Source organism: Suricata suricatta, chromosome 9 (genome assembly GCF_006229205.1).
Source record: "Suricata suricatta isolate VVHF042 chromosome 9, meerkat_22Aug2017_6uvM2_HiC, whole genome shotgun sequence".
NCBI lineage: Eukaryota > Metazoa > Chordata > Mammalia > Carnivora > Herpestidae > Suricata > Suricata suricatta.
The window spans coordinates 110,221,207-110,239,048 of NC_043708.1; the positions used below are offsets into that span (position 1 = coordinate 110,221,207).

The 17,842-nt window shown below is 43.7% G+C and overlaps 1 protein-coding gene across 9 annotated transcripts in view; it reads left to right on the plus strand.

Moving 5' to 3' along the window:
- Window positions 1-17,842, plus strand: part of PML (promyelocytic leukemia) — a 39,700-nt gene continuing 21,858 nt past the window's right edge. For 5 of the 9 annotated variants that reach the window (XM_029950191.1, XM_029950192.1, XM_029950189.1 and 2 more), the window contains exons 1-2: window positions 2-249; window positions 2,165-2,631. In XM_029950191.1, the coding sequence (XP_029806051.1) occupies window positions 115-249; window positions 2,165-2,631 (602 nt within the window). In that variant the 5' untranslated portion in view covers window positions 2-114. Of the gene's footprint in view, window positions 250-2,164; window positions 2,632-17,842 lie in introns of all 9 variants that reach the window. The other 4 variants (XM_029950184.1, XM_029950186.1, XM_029950187.1 and 1 more) reach the window with 2 other exon arrangements.

Genomic DNA, 17,842 nt, shown 5'->3' on the forward strand with positions numbered 1-17,842 from the left:
TCGGGCCGACTCTGACCGACTCCGGAAACTTGGCCCTCTGGCGCCTGCGTCTCATTCCGCTTCTCCTCCCGCCCCTCAAGCTCAAAACCCAGAATCGAAACTGTGCTGTGATCCATGCAGCGGGAGCCTGCACTCGCCCGATCTCCGGGTCCCCAGCAAGACCCCGCACTGCCCCCCACACCCACCATGCCTCCCCCGGAGTCCGTCTCCGAAGGCCACCAGCCCAGCCCCAGCCACAGCCCCACGGAGGTACTGCTGGGTTTGGGGAGATGGGGTTTTAGGCTTCGTTGATTTGGTCAGTTGCGGGGAGAGGTGGGAAGGGAGAGGGCAATTTGGCCAAGTGCCTTAAAGAGTGCCACAGAGAGAAAAGCGGACACTGGGCCCTGACCCTCTTGCTTGGGGTAGGGGTAAGTGAGCAGAAAAAGGGACCAGGATGAGTTAGGAGAGCCTCTCCGGCCTGTGATTCTCCACGATTCTCTACAAGCAGGCGGCAAGATACCCCCACCCTGGCGCTTTGCCTCCTAAGCCCCTGCCTCAGATGAAGGTCCACAGGTTAGGGGGAATGGCAGGAGCAGCCCTATTGGCGCAGGCCTTCGGCCAGGGGCATGTCCCAGGTGTGGGAAAACCAAAACCCAAGTTCCCAATCTGAAAGTGGGAAGCTGGCCCAGATGAGAGAAGTGTCTTGGCTAAGGCCTCCCAGCGCCTGTGGTGGTTTCTCCGCTAGGATAATACCTCCAGGATCTTTCTCTTCAACCACCCCGGTGTGCACAAACCCCATATTAGGTCCTCCTGGAGTCTTGCCTCAGTCTTCTCCCAGACAAATGCCCCAGCTCCCGTCCTCCCCCAAAGGAGATACTTACATCATTTGCTCTATGTTCTTCCAGGCCCTTTGGCTCCCTTTCATGAAAGCACCTTCTTGCTGTAACTTTTATTATTTGCATTATTACGACTAGGAGTAATATTACTTAATTATGAACAGTGCTCACGTGCCAGGTACTGTGTTAAGCGCTTTTTTTTTTTTTTGCTGTAAAAGATCCATAACATAAAACTTGTCATGTTTTTAAAAATTTTGTTTTTATAAGTAATCTCTACACCCGACGTGGTGCTTGAACTTACAACCCTGAGATCAAGAGTTGCACGCTCTTAACTGAGCCAGCCAGGTGCTCCAAAAATTTAACCGTTTGAAGTGTACCTTTCAGTGGGATTAAGTATGTTCATAGTGTTGCGTAATTATCACCACCCTCTATTTCCAGAATTCTTTCATCACCCCCAACAGAAACTGTACTCTTTAAGCAGTAGCTCCTTAGTAACCCCCTCTCCCAGTTCCTGGTAACCACCAACTTTCTGTAACTGTGACTTTGCATAGTCTAGAAAGTGGAACCATGCCGTATTTGTCCCTTTGTGTTTGGCTTATTTGCTTAGCATAATGTCTTCGAGGTTCTCACAGCATGTATGAGAACTTCCTTCCTTTTTATTTTATCTTAGTTTGAAGATTTTATATTTAAGTAACTTCTACGCCGGGCGTGGGGCTCAGACTCAAAACCCTAAGATCAAAGTCACCTGCTCTACCAACGGAGCCAGTCAGGCACCCCCTTCCTTCCTTTTTAAAGCTGAATAATATCCCATTGCACCTGTAGACCACTTTTATTAATCCGTTCATCTACTGATGGACACTTGGGTTATTTCTGCCTGTTAGCTATTGTGCATAATGATGTTGGGAACATGGTTGGATATGTATCTTTTCGGGTACTTGTTTTCAGTTCTTTTGGGAAATATGTCTAGGAATGATATTTCTGAGTTTATATGGTTTAACTTTTTGAGGAGCCACCAAACCATATTAAGCACTTTATATGATGCTATACACTTTACTGTGTATACAGGAGATACACTTTAATGTGTCTCCTCTCTAAACTGAGTTCCTCGAAGGCAGGGATTTATCCCATCCATCCGGGTATCTCAGAGCCTAGGGGAAGCAGATACTCAGTAAATTGTGGACGGAGAGCTGGGAGGTGTGAGTGAGTGGGGGAGTGGGGTGGTGGGAAGGTTTTGTATCCTGCCTGCAATGGGATATGGAGTCCCGTTCCAACCTCTAGCCACAGCAGTGGGTGCGGTGGGTGGGGACTCCTGGATGCCAGGCCTCACCCCCACCTCTCTGGTCCCCCAGAAAGCCGTGGAGGAGGAGTTCCAGTTCCTGCGCTGCCAGGGCTGCCAGGTAGAAGCCAAGTGCCCCAAACTGCTGCCTTGTCTGCACACGCTGTGCTCAGGATGCCTGGGGACGCCGGGCATGCAGTGCCCCATCTGCCAGGTGCCCGGGCCCACAGGCATGGACTCACTGGCCCTGGATAACATCTTCTTCGAGAGTCTGCAGCGGCGCCTGTCGGTGTACAGGCAGATCGTGGACGCCCAGGCACTTTGCACCCGTTGCAAAGAGACGGCGGACTTCTGGTGTTTCGAGTGTGAGCAGCTCCTCTGTGCCAAGTGCTTCGAGGCACACCAGTGGTTCCTCAAGCACGAGGCCCGGCCCCTGGCAGAGCTCCGCAGCCAGTCGGTGCATGAGTTCCTAGATGGCACACGGAAGTCCAACAACATCTTCTGTTCCAACCCCAACCACCGCACCCCTATGCTGACTAGGTGAGCCTGCCGCCCTAGGGTGGGGTGGCACATCTCAGATACGGGTAGAAGGTGCAGGGAGCAGAGATCCAAAGAGGCACATAGCTGGGAACGTGGGATAAGGAGCATCTAGGGTCTTGCAACTCAAAGTGTGGTCCTCAGACCGACAGCGTCTGTGCTGTGGCCATGGCCACAATTTATGCTATCTAATACAAATGGATAGTAATCGTTTCCGGTTTCCCTCGTCATAAATAAAGCTGCAGAATCACTTTACACACTTATCCAATCATTTCTTCAGGATAAATTTTGGAAATGCTGTTGCTGCATGAAGGGGTATGAAAATTTTTTGCTTTGATACACGTTACCAAACTGCCTTTAGAAAGTCTTACAGTGGAATTTTCCATATCCCAGCCATGGCGTCTAGATGAGATGCAAGTAGTCCATTTCTGTCAGAAAAGTCAAAACCATAACACCGTACTATCTCAGAATGTCTATTTGAAAGAAGCCCTATCGAATCCTGTTAAAATTATTTTTATTAAACAGCACAGAATTTTAATTCAATTAAAAATTTTTTTGTAATGTTTTTTTCATTTTTGAGAGACAGAGAGAGACAGGGCATGAGCGGAGGGGGCGGGGGGGCAGAGAGAGAGGGAGACATCGAATCTGAAGCAGGATCCAGGCTCTGAGCTGTCAGCACAGAGCCTGATGCAGGGTTCGAACCCATGAACCGTGAGATCATCACCTGAGCCGAAGTGGGACGCTTACCTGACTGAGCCACAAGGAGCCCCTAATTCAATATTTTTGACAATACATTTGTATGTCAAAAAGTCACAAAATTTATGAAGTGAGGGGGCAAGTCTTCATTCCACTCTTTCCCCAACTGCTTAATTCTACCATTTCTCCCTCCCTCCCCCATCCACAGTTAACCATTGTTACCAGAGTTTCTTTATGAATATATGCAAGGATAGGGATATATAGTCTTACACATTCTTATTTTCCCTCTTTTAGCCAAAAAGGTAACATATGAATGTGAACTATCCCCATTCTCAATAGATTGCTTAGGAATCACAAAGTGAAGGTATTCTTTGCCCATTGAGGACACCTTTAGAACTGCTTTTCTCCTAAAACTCACTGTGGTTTGCTTCCTGCTTGAACTTTTACCACCTGCACTACCAGAATGCATTTCCTGCAGGTTCCTCAACAGACAGGCAGTATCACTTGAATTTGTATTTCTTTGTTGTTAAGATTCAGGTTTGGTGTTTTTTTTTATATATTTATTGGCCATTGTCTTTTCTTGGACTGTGAATTGCCTGTTTAGGTCCTTTGCCTATTGGGGTTTTTATTCCTTCCAGAAATTAGTCTCTTTAATTGCAAGAGCCAGTAGCTGTGCAAATGTTTTCTCATGTTGACCTTTGTCATTTCATTTCCTAGGAGGTATTGTGTTTAAGTTTTTAGTTTTACAGAATTCAGTTCTGTCTCTTCCTTTACAGTGTCTGCCCTTAATCATACTAGGAAAGACGTTTTCCCCCTGCCAATTTTTTTTTAATGTTTATTTATTATTGAGACAGAGAGAAACAGAGCATGAGTGGCGAATGGGCAGAGAGAGAGGGAGACACAGAATCAGAAGGAGGCTTTAGGCTCTGAGCTGTCAGCACAGAGCCCAATATGGGGCTCGAAACCACAAACTGTGAGATCATGACCTGAGCCGGAGTCAGACACTTAACCAACTCAGCCACCCAGGTGCTCCTCCAACTGCCAATGTTAAAAATACTTTCTTATATTCTATTTTTTAGTGTTTTTATTTATTTATTTATTTTTGAGAGAGAGAAACAGAATGTGAGTAGGGGAGGCTCACAGAGTGGGAGACACAGAATTTGAAGCAAGCTCCAGGCTCTGAGCTGTCAGCACAGAGCCTGATGCAGGGCTTGAACCCATGAACGAGATCATGAGCCAGAGTCGGACACCTAAATCTGACTGAGCCACCCAGGCGCCCCTCTTTTATTCTATTTTAATAATTTCTTGGTTTTGTGCTTATAACTAAATCTTTAACTCATATGGAGTTCATTTTTCTATGTAGTATAAAGTAGGATTCTCACTTTGCTTTTCTCTCCAAATGGAAAGCTGGTTCTCTCAATAACTTTTATTGAAGAATCCACTCTTGCCTTGTTCTGAAATGCCCTTTAATGCTCTACTAAATACCCAAGTAATCATGAGTATGTTTGTAAATATCTGTTCTGGGCCAATCATCTGACTATTCCTATGCTAATCCTTCCTGCTCTAGGGAATTTATCAGGTTTGATAGGGCAAATTAAATTCCCATTCTTCCTCATTTTTGCTTTTCTTTTGTTCTTACAGTTTATGCAATTTCAGAACTTATATATTAGTTGGGATTTTGATTGAAATTGTGTTAAATATGGGGCACCTAGGTGGCTCAGTCGGTTAAGCATCCAATTTTGGCTCAGGTCATGATCTCACGGTTCTTGAGTTCGAGCCCCGCGTAGGGCTCTGTGCTGACAGCTAGCTCAGAGCCTGGAGCCTGTCTTTGGATTCTATGTCTCCCTCTCTCTCTGACCCTTCCCTGCTCACACTGTCTCTCTCTCTCTCAAAAATAAAAATAAAAAACATCAAAAAAATTTTTAAAGAAATTGTGTTAAATCTGGGGAGAGTTGGCCTCATCTCTGGTTATATCTTTTGAGATTTATAGTGTTATTGACATAACCTCTTGGACTTTTAAATTATAGTTGAATTTATAATATTTAATAACCCTGTGAATAAAATCTTCTCCATTATCATTTCTAGCTGGTTATCATGAACATCCTCTCGGCCTTCTGATTCATGTATATCATATTATACTAGCCATCTGATTGAGCTCTTTCATTTTGGCAAGGTTTTCTAATCGATTCTTTTAGAGTTTCTAGGTAGACAATCATATCATCTGCAGATAATAAAAACCTTTTTCTCTCCAGTATTTATGCATATTCCTCTTTGTAGCTTTGTTTCATTAGCTAGACTGGCAGAACAATATTGAATAGTGCGAAGAAGTGGTCAGGAAAGGGAAAGAAAGTTTATGTGTTCTTCTGTAGTACGCTGTTTATTATTGGCTTTCTTAGGTAACTGTACAAAATCATATTCACATTCTTCTCTTTTACTATGAGTTTTTTGTGGCCGCTATTTTATTTTTAACTCAGGAATGGGTGTTCTTTGGGATTCTGTGAAGCTGTCTGTATAATTCAGAGTTATGAATTATACAGCAATATGTTTCTTTATGTTGAGTCATTTTTTAATTCCCAGGAGAAAAAAACCTTATTTTGTCCTGATATACTATTATTTTAATTCATAGCTAGATTCCATTTAATACTGTCTTATTTAGGCTATTCTCTATATTTATAAATGTGAACAGTGTTTATGAATATGTGTGATTTCTTTTAAGTTTTTTGATCCATTTTATACTAATCTCTTTCAGTAAATTTGTAAGCTTGTTTGAACTGGTATACACACACACACACACACACACACACACACACACACAAATTGCCTAGCACAGTGCCTGGCACATATTAGGTACACAGTCAACCTTAAAACCCTGTTCCTATAATTTCTCTGCTCTGCTCTAGAACAGTTCAAGAACATAAGCAATTTGGGTTTAAAGAAGTTTCTTGAAAAACTGTCTGAGACTGGTGCTGTTTTTGAAGAGTCAGGTTTTTCTCTCTGGTGTGGGTCTGTTGATGGATCTTGAGTCAGATTTTCTGGAAATTTTTTCAGTTCACCCTAAGCTCTTTCATAATTTAAAAGTTTCCTTTATACCTGTAATTATGCCCCCTTTCTTGTTTCTAAATAAGATGTTAGTAGCTTAACAAGTGGTCCCACCTCTGATGTAGGGGGTGGGGTGGGTTTCTGTCCAGATACAATGGGCAGGGGTTGGTCCAGCCAAGACAGCGGGATTCCCGTCCCTTGAGTAAAGCGGATGGCTTCAAAACCCTGATCATATTGCTTAAAAATTATACAGACACAGTTCACATTGTTTTCATGATTTGCTAGCAGTTACTGGAAACACTCAACTTGTTTTCTCTGCACAAAACTTGAGCACCATAAATAACCCCCAGCTTTCTTCAGATCACAGCGCAGTCATAAACCACTCCATCCTTTGCCACCGAGCTGATTTAGGACTCTGGTTGGGCAGCGGCACCACTGGTGGCTTTGAACTCAGAACTCAGCCTGGGAATGTCTATCCTGGGGCCACTGGCTTTGAGCACAGTCACCACTCCCACCACTTGAGTGGTGTACATTTTTTTTTTTTTTTTTACATTTACTTATTTTTGAGAGACAGAAACAGAGCACAAGCTGGGAAGGGGCAGAGAGAGAATGAGACACAGAATCCAAAGCAGGCTTCAGGCTCTGTCTGAGCTGTCAGCACAGAGTCCAACAGGGGGCTGGAACCCACAAACTGGGGGTTCGTGACCCAAACCAAAGTTGGATGCCCAGCCGACTGAGCCACACAGGCACCCCGTGTGGAGTACATTTTTTCAGCCTACTTCCTCCTACGTGGCAGGCTATCTGCTAGGTGCTAGGGTATAAATATGAACAGATACAGCCCTGGCCCTCTGTGAGGTCACAGTCTGGTGGAAAAACCAGATTTGCAATTCACCATCAAGGCTAGAAAGTGCCCAGAGGAAGTCTGCTCACCCTCAACTTGGACAATTGCCCTTTTTACACTGTCTTCTACCTTACTACCTTTCATTTTCCCCTCCCAGTATCCCCACGAGCACTGGGCTGACATCGGATGTGTGCTCAGTCCATTGTTAAGGACAGGAAGGAGGAGGAGCTCAGGCACAAAAGTGAGTCATCTTAGAAAAAGCATTGGCTGACATATGCAGCTTCCAAGAGGGTGTCACATTTAGCCTACCATGTGAGAAAGGAGAAATGGCACTGGGGGCAGGACAGGGTGGACCAGGCAACATGTACAAAGGCAGAGAGGCACTAGCCAGTCAGCTGTGTTTCAGGAATTGGAAGTAAAGGGTATGCCTGAAGGCAGGGGCTGGAAGGGGAAACTAGGGTCAAACATGGGAGGCTTGGAGGATTTAGAACTTGATCCTAAAATTTTAGGACATAGACTGTTCTCAGCTTGCTCCTTTTTCATGCTTCTTCCTCTTGTTTTACCAGTGAACAGCCTAGAGAACACAGTTCGAAAAGGACCCTATGGGGGGGCTCTGTTGGAAGCCCACTGGTGGGTGTTAAGGCAGAGGGTGGGAGGATCAGATTCTCTCTCTGCACTGTGGTTCTGTGACATGGGTAAGTTTGGGAGCCAGGAGACTCAGTATTTGTTTCTTCGGTCCATGCTTATTTATATTTCATCCCATTCCATAAAGAATTTGAGGAGATTGACTACTGTATGGTTGGGCCTATGTACCCAGCAGAAAGCAAAGGATCTGGACCATGGGAAAGGGAGCCCCATTAGGAGACTGAGGCTGTGGTACAGGTGGGGGTGAGGTCTGCAAGAATGCAGAGGTGGAAGAATGGGGAAGGGCGCTAAATCCCACACTACCAGGGCCTGCCTGCCAAGAATTAAAGGTGGCCACCAGCCTTCCCATTTTGGGGACTGCTGGAGAGTGCCTTCCACCCAATAGTACTATGGGTCTAGGACAGCAGGTGGAGCTGAGACCCATATCTGGGTGTCAGATCCCAAAGCTTGGCCGGATGGGGTGGGGGAATTAATCCAGGGGCAGCAAAGGTTGTAGCCAGAAAGCGTTTGAATTAGTTGAGTGGAAAAAACAAAAGACCTATTAATCCAGTTTGAAAGGTGTGATGAGATCATAACCCGGGAAAAGAGTTCCCAAGACCAGGGGTTGGAATGGTTCACAACAGGACAGGGAAAGCAGGCAGGACAGCCCATGGGAAGGTTCAGGGCAGAGACAGAGTGCGCAGTTGCAAAACTGGTGACGAGGAAGGGACAGGCTGCTAGCTGAAAAGGAAATGGAAAAGACATCCTCACGGGCCCCACTTGGGGTCAGGGCTGGGGAGAAGAGGGCAACAGGTGCAAACTGTAGGGAGCCCTCTTGCTCTCTTGAACTAAGCAAGTGCCTCCTGAAATTTTTTTGCACCCTCGATGTCTGACTGGCCTCCTCGGGGCCTTCCTGGTACCCACTGTGAAGTTATCAGTAAGCTGCATCCTCTTGATGATCTTACTGGGGTTGAAAGCTGACCCAGGAGCACCACATGAGCAAGCGGAAGGATACTGCCGGGAGTTAGGGCACAGGCAAAGGATCTATTTCCAAGTTCTTCTATGAACTCACCCAGGAGGACTTGTTTTCAGAGCCAAGAGCAACTGCTTTTCTTTTCATGGGAGTGGGGGGCATGGAGCCCCAAGGTAGATTTTGTTGAACGCATAGATAAAAAGGCCATGTGAGCTGTGCCTTGAAGAGGTCTGTCTGTATGAGATACAATGAAAACAAATGTATAAATTAGTAACAAACTTTTACTTAGTGGCTTAAAGCAAAAATGAATGAAAGGCTTATGTAAGAAGTGAATGGGGTTGTGGCCATCTTCTGACCCTACTTGATGAGATATTCATATTCTGTCAACAGGACCTGCTTTCTCTGTATTTCTTGTGACTCGGCTTTGCTGCAAGCCAAATAGGAAACACAAAAGGGTTTCATCCTATCACTTGCCAGAGGATTTTAGCTCCACAAGTCCTTGTACGCACCCTCATCCTCATATCCAGTGGGAGGGAGCAAGAATCTCTTCGTGCATTGTAAGCCTAGTCTGAGTGTGTTTCTCATTGGATCAGATACCCATCCATGCAAGTAACCCATCCATGCAGGTAACAGGTTTGAAGCCAGCCTCCGGTGAAGCTCCCCAACCTCTGGGAACCTGGGCAGTCCCTTTCCAGCAGGAAGCGTTTTCCCTTTTCCAACATGGGCAGAGAATGGGCTCTTCTGGTTGGAGTATCCTTTTTGTTAATATTCTCCTGTCTTTTGAGATGTTTTTCCAGGGCTGTTATCTTAATTCTCACCCCTTCTTGAATGATTATCAAGGAAGAGAGAACTGTTCCTATTGTATGAATGAGGCGAGAGGTCAGTGCATTCATGGGAGCTAACCCTACCAGGAGAACTTGTCTGAGCCAAGACCCAACTGGGGTACAGGGTTTCCTGACTGCAAACTGTGTGTGCCTTTCTTGGCATGGCTGGCCTCTACGGGCAGGCAGTCCTCAGTTAACAACCGGGCCGAGCTGCCAAAGAGGATTCTGCAAGTTGCTTGTTTAGAACTCAAGTGGTTTTCCCTCAGAAGTGGATTATTAAAAGAAAGCGCGCTATTTAAGCAATGGCAAATTTAACTTTCCTTAACTTTAGCAGAAGAAAAATATACCGAAGTAAAATTGGACTTTACTAAACTTTAAAGAAATATTTCTTCATTGTAAAATGGTTCCTAAAATATCTAAGATTAAGCAAAAAAAAATACTAAGACATTAAGAGGTTGTAATTTGGTTTTATTTTTTTCCTTTTTTTTTATGTCTTTATTTTGAGAGACAGAGACAGAGAGCAAGCGGGGGAGGAGCAGAGAAAGAGAGAGACAGACAGACAGACAGACAGACAGAATCAGAAGCAGGCTCCAGGCTATGAGCTGTCAGCACAGAGCCCAATGTGGGGCTTGAACCCACAGACTGAGATCATGACCCGAGCCAAAGTCAGATGCTTAACCCACTGAGCCACCCAAGGTGCTCCTGTAGTTTGGTTTTAATGAAACATTTCCATTTTAGGCAGTAGTAGCTAGAGTCTCTGCTGAAAAAGATCAGGATGGCCCACTCTCATCAACCTCTCTTGGTTCTATGTTAAAATGGCTCTCATGGGTGGCTCTGGCATTCCTTTCTACAGATTCTTTATTTCTATTAAGCTCTTAATTGGATGGATGCTGTCAGTAGCGGTCTAAATTCCTAGGGTCTCTTAGTATTGAAAATGTCTATCAGTTGCTCTTCTACTTGAATGATATCTTGGCTGGGTATAAATACCTGGGTCACACTGTTGCCTTTAGAATTTTGTAGACTTTGCTGCATTGCTTTCCAGCATCAAATGTTCATGAGGAGAAGTCTGAGGTCAAATTTATTTGCTTTTTCTGTCTTGATACCAAAATTTTTACATTCTTGAAGTTTATTAATTTAACCAAACTACCTTGGTGTTGAGCATTTTGTATCCAATTATTCTGAAACCTGGCAGACTCCTTCGATCTAAAAGTTCTCTTTATTTCAGTGAAATTTTCTTATTCCTTCTTTTTTTTCCTCTTCTCATTTCCTCCTCATTGTCCTCTTTTTGCTCTGTTGTCATTGGTATTACAATGTATTAGTATTATTTCTTGGTTTTTCTGATTCGTTATCTTAACAGTATTACTATGATGCAGGGGGAACTGATTTGTTTAATGACTGTTGAATGAGTAATGAAGATGATGATAAATCATTTTACACACATTGTAGTAAAAGCACTTGAGACTATCAAAGTTGTTTGTTGCACATAAGGATTTCCTGCCTGTTTTCTGTTTTACCAGAGTCCATTAACATTTAATGATTAACTTTAGTCTTTGAATTTTGTAACAGACTCCTGCTTTGGCATCTCTTACAATCTGAATTTGTTCTGCCAAAGCTGTTGGAGTTAGAAAACTATTTCAAGATTGGTATGGCCTTTTTATATCGTATGTCACTTAACTATGGTGTTGTTTGTTAAATTAATCATTAAATCATGTTTTTCTTATTCATGGCTTTAATTAATTGATTGTTTTAGCTACTTCCATCTCTTTTGCCATCTCATTTACTGAAATTAGATCAGATTTAAATAGTTTGATAGTCACTGTACTTATCTATGTGATAACCTTGTCTTGTTATCTTGTAGCATTTCCTGGCATGTAAATCCCTATTTCATCACTATTCACCCATATTCAATACTGTGTAATTGTAGTACATTACAATAAAACGCAGTGAATTCCAAGTTATCTAAAACGCTGTTCCAAAAATCGAATAATCTCCTGTATTGACTTATAGCTTATGTGATACTTTAAAAATGTCTTCTACCTGGTACTGTTTTGACTATACTTCTGGGGGGGTGGGTCACTGCAATGGTCGCGGCATATGATTATCATCACATTTTAGAATATGATGTTGGTTGCACTGGGAGGGTTGATTGGAAAGACCAGAGGCAGGAAGCCTGTTAGGTTATATGCCAAAGGAGATAAGTCATGATTGAGGCAAGAACAAAGGTGGCAGCAATGGGAATTCATGTGACAGATTTAGGAACCAGGCTTCTACCTTGGATGTTTTTACATCCTAGTGCCATGCTTGTACATAGTTGGTATTTAATTTTTTTCTTTTTTTTTTAGGTAAATGAAGGTAGAATCAGCAAGTGTTAATGATTTGTTGAAGTGGTTGGAGGGGTGGGCCTTCGTGACCTTTCAGTGGGCCATTATAGGGCAGTGACGTGGCCTAACAGAACACTGTCCACCATGGACATGCCATCCCTGCCTTGGGAACAGGGACCTGCCTTGAAAAGAGTGGGGAAGGTAGATGGGTGATGGGCATTAATGAGGGCACTTGTCATGATGAGCACTGGGTATTGTATGTGAGTGAGGAACCACTGACTTCTACTCCTGAGACCAATATTGCATGGTCTGTTAACTAACTAGAATTTACATGAAAGGTTGAAGAAAAAAGAAAAGAACAGGGAAGGAAGAGCACAAACTTTCTCTTCCTCGTTCTTGGCTGTGGGGTCGGCACAAGACAGGCATGAGAAACAGCCAAGGCTTCTTCGCTGCTGTTTTTCTTTTATCTTCCTCTCTGAGCCCTTTGGTTCTTCCATCTCTGCCACCACCTTCTCAACCAATGAAGAGTTGGAGGAGGGGAGGTGCATAGGAATGATGCTTTCGCTCTAAGTATCCCAGGCTCTGCCATTACCCATCTCTTCTCCTGGCTTCAGAAATCTTTCCTCAACTTTGTTTCCCAGCTGAGAACAGGAGACCAGTCTGATTAAAAGCGCTCATACTTGTATGTAAATGACTGATGGCTCCCTATCATTGCCCTCTAGCCAATAATTTGAATTTCCAAAGGAGGCTGTTCCTTTTGCTATTCCGGCAAAGGAAAGCTCCCTGTCACTCTTGTGGAGGTGAGCGTGGTAGAGCTGAGAGGTTTCCGGTTGCCATTCACACCGCCTGGCCCTGCCCCGGTGTCCTACTCTAGGGCCAGCTCTCCACAGGTCCCATTTTCATAGGATTTTTCCTTCCTGAATGACCAAGCCCTGTTTCCTGGAACTGCCGAAGTGGCATGCTGCACTGGTCTCAGCAGGAAGGTCAGAGGTAGCCTGACCTTAGCGGGAAGGGCAGCCCAGTGACCACGCTCAGTATGATGTTTCCTTCCTGTCTAAGGTTGAGAGGTTGACCCACCAATAGCAGAGCTATCCCGGCTGTGCGTCCATGTGAAGTTGGCGCCTCCCCTTCTTGCGTGGCGCCAGATAGTCCCACGTGCAGGTGACTCCGCATACCCCAGCCCATCTTTGTCCTTGCAACAGTCTATGAGAGGCGTTCTTATTTATCCTGATTTTATAGACAGGGAAATTAATACTCAAGAGAAAGTATTTTACTCAAGGCTTTGTAGCTAGGAATCAGAAGGGCTCAGATTTGAGCCCAAGGATGTCCACCTCCAGGACCCATATCCTTGCTGCCGTCACATGGCCTCTGGCACGGCAATTTAAGACATAGGCAGCTTTCAGATCTCAGTTCCTGAGAACCCAGGAAACATATTGAGGCTTCTACTAAAATATTAACGACAAGACAACGCACCGAACAGTCACAAAGACACGAGTGAAACAATACATATCAGGGAAGAAGAGGAAGAGCTTTATAATTCCTCGATGGAATGTTTTCTGAGGGTTCTCCATTGCCTTCTATTTAAAGTCCAAACTCCTTCACTTAGAAGTGATTAGGAAATTTTTGGAAAATCTAAATAGATGGAAATGGGGAGGGAACGAGAAAGGAAAAAAAGTAACTTCCATCAATATAGACTGAACCCGCACGAACAGCAGGTAGTTCTGGAATTTGCTTTTCTCACGATAGGAAGTTGTGAATGTCTTTCTAAAAAATACATAGTTTTGAATTTTTAGGTCGTCGCATCTGTTGAGTGTATGATTTCTTCCATCTCTTCTGTGGCCATAATTATGGTTTTTACCATCGTAAATAGTCAACTATCGCTCCTTTATGGTGTTACAGTTCATAGTTAAGTCTGTGACCCACTGGAAATGTATTGGGATGTCACATGTGAAACAAGCTAATTTGCTTCCCTCCCCCGTGCCCCACCACGATAGCCAGTTTTCTTGATTCTACTTGTTGAATGGGATTCTTTAATGTCCATTAGTGTAGGATGCTTGCTTTATTCTATAAAATGTCACATTCTTATATGGATGCCAGGACCTAGATAAGGAGTAGCTGGTCTGTTCTGCTGCTTTTTCTTCCTCTTTACTCTGGGACTAGCGCCAAACACACTTTTTTAATAATGGCAGTTCTATCCTGTGTTATGTGGCAGAGAAACTTCCCCTCCTGACACTGATTTCCCCAAAATTCCTTTTTTTTTTCCTTTAAGTTTATTTAGGACACACACACACACACACACACACACACACACACACACAAAGTCCAAGCAGGCTCCTCGCTGCCAGCACAAAGCCCAACATGGGGCTCAAACTCATGAACCTTGAGATCATGACCTGAGCTGAAACCAAGAGCCAGTAGCTGTTAACCGACTGAGCCACCCAGGTGCCCTTTCCCCAAAATTTCTTAACTATTTGATGTTTATTCTGTCCTGTGAAATTTAGAATCCATAGGTGAAGATTCAAACTCTCATCTGTAATTTGATTAAAATTGCTTTAAACCTTTATCTGAACTTGAGGAGAATTGACACTGTGATATTTAGCTTTCTCAATTGGGACCTTGATATACTTTTCTGTTTTCAGACTCTCGGTGGATTTCTTTTTTTTTTTTTTTCCATGTATATATTTTTTGTTTGATGTATGTCTACTTTTTTGTGGAAGCATTTGAAAATTGTTTGTGAATGAGAACATGGAAATGTTTTCCCTATTTCTTTTCATTTTAATTGCTGGGATAGCATTCAATTGTATGGTTGTATCATAATTTATGCAACCCCTTGCCTAGTGTCCTTTCAATTCTTTGCTGTCATGGACTGTGTTGCATTGTACACATGTTATTTTGTACACATTGAGATAGAGCTACAGAACAGATACGCAGAAGGGGGACTGCTGGGCCAGAGGACAAATGCATTTGTGATTTTGATGGATATTGCCAAACTGCCCCCTGTAGAGTTATTAGTTCTTTTCATAATTGCTCAGCATTTCTTTTTAAATTTTTTTATGTTTACTTATTTTTGAGAGACAGAGGGAGACAAAGCATGAACCGGGGAGGGGAGGAGAAAGAGGGAGACAGAATCCGAAGAAGGCTCCAGACTCTGAGCTGTCAGCACGCAGCTCGATATGAGGCTCAAACTCATGAACCATGAAATCCTGACCTGAGCCCAAGTCAGATGCTTAACTGACTGAGCCACCAGGCACCCCTGACAATTTCTTGTTAATAGTATCATTGGTGAGCAGTAATATTTCAGTCAATTATAATAATCACAGTCATTGTTGAGAACACGTATGTAGGACTTCTCTCATTTGACCGTCTGCAGCATTCCCAGATAAACTGGGGATTATCCCTGTTTTACAGATAGAAGATAGAGGCAACAAGAGGTTAAGTGACTTGCCAAGGGCACAGAGCTGAGGTCAGACCCACATTTGCCCTCTGCTGCAGCTAACACTTACCTCAGTCACTGGCCTTGCCTCTTGGTGATGGGTCTCTGTTACTTAGGTCACATTTCCTCATGCTGGAGTTGCTGAATGCCCTTGACCCGTGGCAACCCCCGTGCTTCCCTCACACTCTGGGCTCTCCTGTGTTTGACCAAGAGGTTCAAGCTCCGAAGCCTTGCCTTCTTGGGTGATCTGGGGAGGTGGAGGGCCAGCCACAATGAGGACCAGTGCCTAGTGCCACAATTTTGGAGTAAGTTTGGCCAGCAGGATCTCTACCGGCAGTTCCAGTACAAGCTGATCTTTCACGGAGGCCAAAGTGGCTTCAGCTAAAGAGCCTCTCTCCTGGCATCAGGTGGGCTGACTTACTATCACTGCTATGGATAGACAGCAGTAGAAGACAGCAATATTTCTGGGCAAGTAGCTAGCAGTATTCTCCTGCTAGTATTTGAAGAGGTAGCATTATACTGTTTCAGAGCATAGACTTGCACCAGACTGCCTGGGTTTTTATATTAGTTTCCTATTCCTGCTGTAACCAATGACTACAAATTTAGTAGCTTAAAACTTTACACATTTGTTACTCTGTACCTCTAGGGGTCTGAAATGGGTCTTATTGCATTGAGAGAAAAGATGTCAAAAGGCCCGTGTTCCTTCTGGAGGCTCTTGGGGAGAATCTGTTTTCTTGCCTTTTCCAGTTTCTAGAGGCTGCCTGCATTCCGTGGTTCATGACCCCTTCCAGCGTCAAAGCCAGCAGGATAGCACGATTTTTCTGCTTCCATTATCACATCTTCCTTCGCACACCTGCCTGCCTTCCCCTTTCCTTGTAAGGACCCTTGTGATTACATTGGGTCCACCCAGATGATCCAAGATAATCTTCCCATCCCAAGATCCTTCATTTAATCACATATACAAAGCCCTTTTTGTCATAGAAGGTAACATACTCCCGTTCTGGGAATTTAGTACATTATTCTGCCTCCTACAATTTGCCTTCTGGACTCCATCACTTACTAACTGTGATCTTGGACAAGTTATTGTACCTCTTGATCAGTTTCCTCATCCTGGAAATGGGGATATAATAATTCCTATTCTGTAGGAGTGTTAAGAGGATTAAAAGAGTGATACTTCTCAAATGCTTATAATAGCCTCTGACACATAGTAATGGTATGGAAGTGTCTGCTAGCTAAAATGTGTTAAATAAATGAAAATAATGCCCACTCTTTGATTTAGCATTCCTATTATTTGTAACCTATTCCATAGAAACAAAAGCATCCATATGTTAGGCCACATAAAACTTTTTCCATATTGAACCTGCCCAAAAAAGTACAAATAGTAGGTCACTAGAATATCCATTAACAAGGAAATGACTGCATCAGTTGTGATACAATGTGGAATTTAAGAGAATACATCAGATCTACACTTATTAGAGCTATAGGAACGTACTGAACAAAAATTAGAGGAGGAAGTTACAAAGACATTATTCATGATCTTTTATAGCATGGCCTCTCTTTTTTTTAAGAACAAACATCAACCCACCAAAAATGTTGTACATGCTTGAGCCAATTATTTAACCTCTGATTGTCTCCCTTTCTTCACCTGTGAAATGCAAATAATAATTCTCCCCTCAGAAACTCTAGTGAGGATTACATGGGATGAAATGTAGAGGCACCTGGATGGCTCAGTCAGTTAAGCTTCAGACTCTAGATTTCAACTCAAGTCATGAGCTCATTCATGAGTTCAGGCTCCTGATCGGCTCTGCACTGAGTGTGGAGCCTCCTTGGGATTCTCTCTTCCTCCCTCTCTGCCCCTCCCCCAGGCTGTCTATCTAAAACTAAATAATCTTTAATACTTTTTTTTAAGTTTATATATTTTTGAGAGAGCAAGTGAGCGTGTGTGCACGAATGGGGGAGGGGCAGAGAGAGAGAGAGCGTGACAGAGAATCCTCAAGCAGACTTCGCGCTGTCCGTGCAGAGCCCCATTCTAGGTTCCATCTCACCAACCCCATGATCATGACCTGAGCCGAAGGCAAGGGTCGGAGGCTTAACCTACTGAGCCATCCAGGCACCCCACAACCTGTAAACCTTACAAAGAAAGAGGATGAAATGTATCAAGTCCTTAAAATCCTATAAGCAGTCTGGATATTTGTGTAAAGTGGTTTGAGCAGATGGTTGCAGAAGGATGCATCTGCATGCTAACCCGATTGCCTTGGAGATGGGGAAAGGAAATTCAGAAGTGGTGTTAAGAGATAATCTGTGTATCTGTGCATTATTTATTGTGTATCTGTGCCTTGTTTCACGAATAGAGGCTAGCTGTTGTTACTTAACTTTTATACGTTCTAATGTTTTATTATCCATAGTTTGGAGACCATCACCATAACCACAAACTGGGGAAAAGCATGAACCTAGATTCAAAGT